Genomic DNA, 10693 nt, shown 5'->3' with positions numbered 1-10693 from the left:
TTTGCCACAGATACACACTGATACACACTGCTAGCACACTGATACACACTGCTAGCACACTGATACAAACTGCTAGCACACTGATACACACTGCTAGAACACTGATACACACTGCTAGCACACTGATAGCACTCTGCTAGCACACTGATACACATTGCTAGCACATTGATACACACTGATACACACTGCTAGCACACTGATACAAACTGCTAGCACACTGATACACACTGATAGCACACTGATACACACTGCTAGCACACTGATACACACTGATACACACTGCTAGCACACTGATACACACTGATTTACACTGCTAGCTCACTGAAACACACTGCTAGCACATTGATACACACTAATGCAAACTGCTAGGACACTGATACACACTGATGCACACTGATACACAGTGATACACACTGATACACACTACTAGCACACTGATACACACTGCTAGCACACTGATACACACTGCTAGCACACTGATACACACTGCTAGCACACTGATACACAATGATACACACTGCTAGCGCACTGATACACACAGATACACACTGCTAGCTCACTGAAACACACTTCTAACACATTGATACACACTGCTAGCGCACTGATACACACTGCTAGCACACTGATACACACTGTTAGCACACTGATACACACTGATACACAATGATACACACTGGTACACACTGCTAGCACATTGATATACACTGCTAGCACACTGATACACACTGCTAGCTCACTGACACACACTGCTAGCACATTGATACACACTAATACACAATCCTAGCACACTGATACACACTGCTAGCACACTGATACACACTACTAGCACACTGATACACAGTGCTAGCACACTGATACATACTCCTAGCACACTGATACACACTAATACACACTGGTACACACTGCTAGCACACTGAAACACACTAATACACACTACTAGCCCACTGCTACACACTAATGCACACTGATACACACTAATACACACTGATACACACTGCTAGCACACTGAACACCCTGCTAGCACACTGATGCACAGTAATTCACACTGATACACAATGCTAGCACACTGATACATAATGATACACACTGATACATAATGATACACACTGCTAGCACACTGATACACACTGCTAGCACACTGATACACACTGCTAGCACACGGATACACACTGATACACACTGCTAGCACACTGATACATACTGATACACACTGCTAGCACACTGATACACACCGCTAGCACACTGATACACACTACTAGCACACTGATACACACTGCTAGCACACTGAAACCCACTGATACACACTGCTAGCACACTGATACACACTAATACACACTGATACACACTGCTAGCACACTGATACACATTGCTAGCACACTGATACACACTGATACACACTAATACACACTGATACACACTGCTAGCACACTGACACACACTGATACACACTGCTAGCACACTGATACACACTAATACACACTGATGCACACTGCTAGCACACTGATACACACTGATACACACTGCTAGCACAATGATACACACTGATACACACTGCTAGCACACTGATATATACTGATACACACTGCTAGCACACTAATACACACTGATACACACTGCTAGCACACTAATACACTCTGCTAGCACACTAATACACACTGATACGCACTGCTAGCACACTGATACACACTGCTAACACACTGATACACACTGCTAGCACACTGATACACACTACTAGCACACTGATACACACTGATTTACACTGCTAGCACACTGATACACACTAATACACACTGATACACACTCTTAGCACACTGATACACACAGCTAGCACACTGATACACACTGATACACACTGCTAGCACACTGATACATACTGATAAACACTGCTAGCAAACTGAAACACACTGATACACACTGCTAGCACACTGATACACACTGCTAGCACACTCATACACACTGCTAGCACACTGATACACACTGATACAGACTGCTAGCACACTGATACACACTGTTAGCACACGGATAAACATTGATACACACTGCTAGCACACTGATACATACTGATACACACTGCTAGCACACTGATACACACTGCTAGCACACTGATACACACTGCTAGCACACTGAAACACACTGATACACACCGCTAGCACACTGATACACACTATGGGCACACTGATACACACTAATACACTAATATACACAGATAGCACACTGATACACACTGCTAGCACACTGATACACACTGATACACACTGCTAGCACACTGATACACACTGATTTACACTGCTAGCACACTGATACACACTGCTAGCACACTGGTACACACTGCTAGTACACTGATATTGTTATGTTCTGTGTGTAGTCAGGATTAGAACATTCAGTTGTGTGCTGTTACCTTGTGTCTTGCACATATCATGAAGACTCTGCAGCAGGAACTTTAGATAACTTTTATTCAGCTACAGCCACATGGCTTATTCTCTAGCAGGTTCCATCAGTAAAACTAACATGGCTTCTGATGATGTCACAGAGACCCAGACACACCCAGGGGGTGTGGTGAGCTGAGCTTAAAGCTGCAGTAATCTTAGCATCCCCTTTTTTCTCCAAAAAAAAAAAATATATATAAAAAATAAATTAAAAAAAAAAAAAAAAAAGAACAGACAGTGGATAATATTGTAACATACAACAAGTAACTAAACCATACACTTGAACTTAGAACAGTTTATCTCTATAGTCTATGTGCACAAGACCTAGGTCACAGCCTAGAATTTAGTCACAGTTATGTTTTCTGCGATAAGTCCGCCTTCGGATTAGGTCATTCCTTGCTGAATAATCTCTCACTGAATCCTCACATTGCCATCTAGAAGGTGGCCTTCTGTTTCTAGAGGGCCGTAGAGTATTTGGTTCAGGAGAAATTGTCTGTGGAGGAGAACCCAATGGTTGTTGATCACCTGTGATATTTTGTTGTTGGACAGAATCATTCTGAGGTTGATCTGTTTCAGTTGTGTTCATTGCATTTTCATCCTCAGAAGACTCAGGTGGGCACCACACTCCATGCCAGATATCCTCACCATCTGAATCATTTGATATTTGTGTAGCTGGTTGAGATCTATGTCTCATTTGTTCTACATGGCGGGAAACTGTACCACCAGCTTGTAGTTGAACTTTAAACATTCTATTGCCCATGCCTTGTATTATGACAGCTGGAATCCATTTATTTGGGCCACGGTAGTTTCTAACCCATACTCTGTCATGAAGAACAAATTCTGAAACGCTAGAAGTGTTCAACTCTTGTGTGGGATGTTCTGGTCTAACTTTATCCAGTGGAGTTCTCAGGCGTCTTCCAAACATTAACATTGCAGGTGATAGCCCAGTAGTGGCATGGGGTGTGTTTCTATAGTTAAACAAAAAATTAGAAAGGGAGTTTGGATTAAATTTTGATTTCTGAGAGACAGCTAAGTGGCGTTTTAAAGTTTGTACAAATCTTTCAGCCTGTCCATTAGAGGCTGGAAAATATGGAGCTGTCTTACAGTGTTTGATGTTATTTGTATCTAGAAAGGTTTCAAATTCATGTGATATGAACTGTGGACCATTGTCTGAGACTAAAGTTTGTGGCAGTCCAAATCTTGCAAACATACTGGAAAGAACGACAATGGTTTGTTGCGTTGTAGTACTTGACATTTGAACTACTTCTGGCCACTTGGAATGAGCATCCACAGCCACCAAATACATTCGTCCTTCCACTGGCCCTGCAAAATCAACATGGATTCTTGTCCAAGGTTCATTTGGCCATGGCCAAGTTTTTGAGGTGTCCCTGCTGGGATTCCGCTGTGTCTGTGCACATGCATTGCAAGCAGCTACATAAGAAGCAATATCTGTATCCAATTTAGGCCACCACAAATATTCTCGTGCTCTTTGCTTCATTTTTACTACACCCTGGTGTGAGCTGTGTAGTAACTTTAATGCTAATGTTTGCAGTAAGGTCGGAATTATCACTCGTGACCCCCATAACAGACAGCCTGAGTCATGCACAATTTCCTTCTTCCTTGTAAAATATGGCTGAAGGTCAGAGCGAACCACTTTAGGCCACCCATGTTGAACAAAAGACTTGATTTCCTGTAAGGTAGAATCAGAGCATGTATAAGTAGCAATCACTTTGGAATTTAGATTTACAGGCTGTGGAGGGGTTTCTATGATTTTAGAAGATGTTGTCATGTGATGTACCATTGGTAATCTAGAAAACATATCCACATTCGTATGATCACTGTGGCATCGATATTTAATGGAGTAGTTGTAAGCCGCCAGCTGAAGTGCATAGCGCTGAAGTCGTGCAGCTGTTGTGTTGGAGATACCCTTCTGAGGGTGCAGAATGGACAAAAGTGGTTTATGATCCGTGATCAGAGTAAAAGGTCTGCCATATATATAAATGTGGAATTTCTTCACAGCCCAAATTATTGCTAAAGCTTCCCGATCAATCTGGGCATAATTTCTCTCCGACGGAGTTAAAGATCTGGACGCAAAAGACACAGGACGTTCAGACCCATCGGGCATAATGTGTGAAAGTACTGCGCCTAAACCATATGGTGAAGCATCACAGGCTAGTACCAAAGGCTTCTTAAGGTCATAGTGGACAAGGAGTCTTGATTCCAGAAGAAGCTGCTTAGAGCGTTCAAATGCTTGTGTACATAAGTCAGTCCAGACCCACTGGTTTTTACTATCTAAAAGACGGTGTAGTGGATATAGTAAATGAGCCAAATTTGGTAAAAATCTGTGATAGTAATTGAGCAACCCCAAATAAGAACGTAGCTGAGATACATTAACAGGGGTGGGAGCATGAACCAGCGCTTTCACTTTTTCAGCAGTTGTGTGTAGACCAGTCTTGTCCACTACATGTGCACAATATTCTAAACTCTTGCAGAAGAACTCACACTTTTCCATGTTAACTTTCAGTCCGAATTCCTGTAGGCGTTGTAAAACAGCTTCAACATTGGCTTTATGAGCAGCATCATTTTCACCAGTGATAAGCATGTCATCTAACATACAGTGGGTATGTGGAATACCTGCCAAGATCTCATCCATTATCCGTTGCCACACTGCAGGTGCTGGGGCAATGCCAAACACCATCCGCGTATACTGAAAAAGTCCTTTGTGAGTGTTGATAGTTAACAGGTGTCTGGAGTCTGGATGCACCTCTAATTGTAAGTATGCTTGATGCAAGTCAATTTTTGTAAATTTTTCACCCCCTGCCAGAGAACTAAACAATTCTTCAATCCGTGGTAAAGGATATTGGTCCACAAGTAATTGAGGGTTAAGGCCCACTCTGAAATCTCCACAGATGCGAATGTCCCCATTCTTTTTTCTGACAGGAACTATTGGGGAAGCCCATTCACTGCTAGACACTGGAACAATAATCCCCTGATTTCGTAGTCTTTCTAGTTCTGCTTCAATTTTAGGTTTAAGTGCAAATGGTACAACTCTTGGTTTACAAAATTTTGGAATAGCATTTTCTTTTAGGTGAAGCTGAATCTGCTTGTCTTTCACTAAACCTAGGTTCCCATCAAATACAGTCTTATATTTGTGCTTTAGAGAATTAATCCAAGAAGAATTTGAATTCCCACTTTGGTCCAGCAGTTTGTTAAGTGGTAACTGTTGTGGTAACTTTGGCATGCCCAATGCTTGGATCCAGGATCTACCAAACAAAGGTGGTCCTCCTTTAGGTAAAATGTAGAGGCGTACCTTTTTAGTTATACCATTAAATGTCACTGTAGGTGATACACACCCAATAGGCTTTATTATTTCATTTGAATATGTTTGCATGGTGACAGCTGTTGGAACAATTGGTTGCCTTAGTCCCAGGCGGTTCCAATCAGCAGCTGTGATAACAGAGACTGCTGCTCCTGTGTCAACTTCCATAATGAGAGGTTTACCATCTATATTCACCTTTGCTTGCAGTTCTGGAATTTTATTCTCAAGGCTGTAGATCTGTAATGTGTATAATGGTTTGTCTTCCTCTGAATCAGTGTGTGGTGTATCTACTTGCACATGAAAAGCTGCATGTGACTTGCTGCCTTTCTTACTTTTATCTCTGTCTAAGGAACTTCTGCACACTCTCTTTATATGACCAATCTTCCCACACCCATAGCAGGTGCTGTTCCTAAACCTGCAGGCATTTGCTGTGTGATTTGTGTCACCACATCTGTAACAAGCTGTCTGTGACCCTTGTCTAGCTGGATACTGTTTATTTAGGTGCACACTTGTATGAAAAACATCTTTTTCCTTATCACAAACTGCCTGTGCTGGGGCCTGGAGCATTTGTGCATCTTTAGCAGCAAGTTCCATGACGGTAGCTATCTCTATAGCACGCTTTAGTGTTAACTCATCCTCTGCTAATAGTCTCTTTTGTACTGTACAGTCCATGAGTCCAATAACAAACATATCACGTAAAGCAGTGTTTAAATAATCCCCAAATCTGCAGCTACTTGCTAGTTTCTTTAAACTGATCACATAAGTTTTAATGTCCTCATGCTGCAATTGCTTGCGTGTGTAAAACTTAAAGCGTTCTGATATCTCCAGAGGCTTAGGTAGGTAGTGGTCAGATAACAGGCAGATCAGGTCAGACAGAGGTTTAGCATTAGGTTTATCTGGTGAGAGAATGTCCCTTAATGTAGTGTAAGCTGCTGAGCCTATAGTTGTCAGAAACACAGCCACTTGCTTATCAGCTCCTATGTTATTTGCTGTACAATATAGCTCAAACTGTTCAACCCATGTGTCCCATCTGTCTGTGTCTGCTGCAAACACAGGTAAGGTGCCAATAAGTGCCATTATAGGGTCAGACCACAGATCCTCGTCGCCAGCTGTTATGTTCTGTGTGTAGTCAGGATTAGAACATTCAGTTGTGTGCTGTTACCTTGTGTCTTGCACATATCATGAAGACTCTGCAGCAGGAACTTTAGATAACTTTTATTCAGCTACAGCCACATGGCTTATTCTCTAGCAGGTTCCATCAGTAAAACTAACATGGCTTCTGATGATGTCACAGAGACCCAGACACACCCAGGGGGTGTGGTGAGCTGAGCTTAAAGCTGCAGTAATCTTAGCAGATATACACTAATACACACTGATACACACTGCTAGCACACTGATATTCACTGATACACACTGATACACACTAATACACACTGATACACACTGCTAGTACACTGATACACACTGCTAGCACAATGATACACACTGCTAGCACACGGATACACACTGATATACACTGCTAGAACACTGATACACACAGCTAGCACACTGATACACACTGATACACACTGCTAGCATACTGATACACATTATTAGCACACTGATACACACTGATACACACTGCTAGCACACTGATACACACTGCTAACACACTGATACACACTGATACACACTGCTAGCACACTGATACAAACTGTTACACACTGCTAACACACTTATACACACTGCTAGCACACTGATACACACTGCTAGCACACTGATACACACTGACACACACTGTACACACTGATTTACACTGCTATTACACTGATACACATTGCTAGCACACTGATACACACTGCTAGAACACTGATACACACTACTAGAACACTAATACACACTGCTAGCACACTGATACACACTGCTAGCACTCTGATACACACTGATACACACTGCTAGCACACTGATAGACACTGCTAGCACACTGATACACATTGATACACACTGATACACACTGCTTGCACACTGATACACACTGCTAGCACACTTATACACACTGATACACACTGCTAGCACACTGATACACACTGCTAGTACACTGATGCACACTGATACACAATGATATACACTGCTAGCACACTGATACACACTGATTTACACTGCTAGCTCACTGAAACACACTGCTAGCACATTGATACACACTAATACACACTCCTAGCACACTAATACACACTGCTAGCACACTGATACACACTGTTGTACACTGATACACACTGCTAGCACACTGATACACACTGATACACACTGATACACACTGATACACACTGCTAGCACACTGATACACACTGATACACATTGCTAGCACACTGATACACACTGCTAGCCCACTGATACACACTGCTAGCTCACTGAAACACACTACTAGCACATTGATACACACTAATACACACTCCTAGCACACTGAAACACACTACTAGCACATTGATACACACTAATACACACTCCTAGCACACTGATACACATTGATACACACTGATACACACTGCTAGCACACTGATACACACTGATGCACACTGATACACACTGATACACCTTCCTAGCACATTGATACACACTGATATGCACTGATACATACTGCTAGCACACAGATACTCACTGATACATACTGCTAGCACACTGATACAAACTGCTAGCACACTGATACACACTGCTAGCACAATGATACACACTGCTAGCACACTGATACACACTGATGCACACTGATACACATTGATACACACTGATACACACTGCTAGCACACTGATACACACTGCTAGCATACTGATACGCACTGCTAGCACACTGATACACACTGCTAGCACACTGATACACACTGCTAGCACACTGATACACATTGATACACACTGATACACACTGCTAGCACACTTATACGCACTGATACATACTGCTAGCACACTGATACACACTGCTAGCACACTGATACACACTGATACATACTGCTAGCACACTGATACACACTGCTAGCACACTGCTAGCACACTGATACACACTGGTAGCACACTGATACACACTGCTAGCACACTGATGCACATTGATACACACTGCTAGCACACTGATGCACATTGATACACACTGCTAGCACACTGATACACACTGCTAGCACACTGATACGCACTGATACATACTGCTAGCACACTGATACACACTGCTAGCACACTGATACACACTGCTAACACACTGATACATACTGATACACACTGTAAGCACACTGACACACACTGCTAGCACACAGATACACACTGATACACACTGCTAGCACACTGATACACACTGCTAGCACACTGATACACACTGCTAGCAAACTGATACACACTGCTAGCACACTGATACACACTAATACACACTGATACACACTGCTAGCACACTGATACACACTGCTAGCACACTAATACACACTGATACACACTGCTAGCACACTGATACACACTGATACACACTAATATACACTGATACACACTGCTAGCACACTGAAACACACTGCTAGCACACTGATGCACACTAATACACACTGATACACACTGCTAGCACACTGATACACACTGATGCACACTTCTAGCACACTGATACACACTGCTAGCACACTGATACACACTGCTAGCACACTGATACACACTGCTAGCACACTGCTAGCACACTGATACACACTGATACATACTGCTATCACACTGATACACACTGCTAGCACACTGATACACACTGCTAGCACACTGATACACACTGATACACACTGCTAGCACACTGATACACACTGATGCACACTGCTAGCACACTGATACACACTGCTAGCTTACTGATACACACTGCTAGCACACTGATACACACTGCTAGCACACTGATACACACTGCTAGCACACTGATATACACTGATACACACTGGTCTGAAGCTGAAAATGTCAGGCAGTAACTTAAATTTCCCTCTTCTGACTTCAATCCCTCCCCTTGAGAATGCTGAATTGGCAGAAAATGTCACGAGCTCCCACTGACAGGCTGATAGAACCTGTCAATCTATTCACTGCTTCTTCCTGGTTTTCATTAATTGGCTAAAGCCTGTCTGCATCATAAAAAGCAGCATCCGAAAACGAAAAAGGAAAAGATGCACAATTATTTTTTGTTATCGTTACAGTTTCATTTCCGGATGGTTGCGTCTTCGGTATGCAAAGAAATGAATGAAAATGCCATTTTCATTTTTTTTTTCATTCTTCTGAAAACAAATGCACATCCCTATTGGGCACATCACACTTCATTCCCAATCTACCTGTCTCTTACATATTTTGTGGGTGCCTGTGTCTCTTCTTTCCCAATGTATCTTCTAACTTCCTGGGCACCTCTCTGTCGCCAACATTCTATTTGTTGCATTTCCATGATCACCTTTCTTTCTGTTTAAGTCTATTCATTGTGAGCCTGTCTAGCTTTTGGGTGTCTCTTATTCCTCCTTCCCAATCTGCCAATATATTCTAATTTCCCCTCTCTCTCTCTCTCTCTCTCTGTCTCTCTCTCTTCTCACTTTTCTCTGTCTTCTCTCTTCTCTATCACTCTTTTCTTTCTCTCTCTTTTCTCTGTCGTCTCTCTCTCTCTCTCTTTCTCTTTCTCACTTTACTCTCTATTTTCTCTCCTCTCTCCTTTCTTTCTCCTCATCAGGCTCCCGGACAAAGAAAATTATTTGCTATTATACATTTTATTTAAATAAAGAAAATTAAGTTGTGAAGAAGAAAAAAGTTCAATAAATATTTACTCAAAGAAAACTGCCAAGTGGCAACCATCACAAAACTGTCAACCACTGTTATTCTTTGTTGGATCTATTTTCGAGTGTTTGCACGAATTGCATGTGTTTTGGTGTCTGCTGTAATGTCTCACACAAGCCATATAGGAAGCCTGCATTGTGACTCAGATGAATAGAGAGCAACTTCT

The 10693-nt window shown here is 42.2% G+C and overlaps 1 protein-coding gene across 1 annotated transcript; it reads right to left on the bottom strand.

The window, feature by feature from the left end:
• Positions 1-2663: 2663 nt before the first annotated feature.
• LOC128641911 (uncharacterized protein K02A2.6-like) lies at positions 2664-7086 on the bottom strand. The gene has a single exon (XM_053694496.1). The coding sequence runs from the start codon at positions 6820-6822 to the stop codon at positions 2770-2772; it is 4053 nt and encodes a 1350-aa protein (XP_053550471.1). The 5' UTR covers positions 6823-7086; the 3' UTR covers positions 2664-2769.
• Between the last annotated feature and the right edge of the window lie 3607 nt (positions 7087-10693).

The sequence above is a fragment of the Bombina bombina genome, chromosome 11 (genome assembly GCF_027579735.1).
Source record: "Bombina bombina isolate aBomBom1 chromosome 11, aBomBom1.pri, whole genome shotgun sequence".
NCBI classification, from domain to species: domain Eukaryota; kingdom Metazoa; phylum Chordata; class Amphibia; order Anura; family Bombinatoridae; genus Bombina; species Bombina bombina.
The sequence above is the reverse complement of the archived record's forward strand: the minus strand, read 5'-3'. Positions and strand labels throughout refer to the sequence as shown.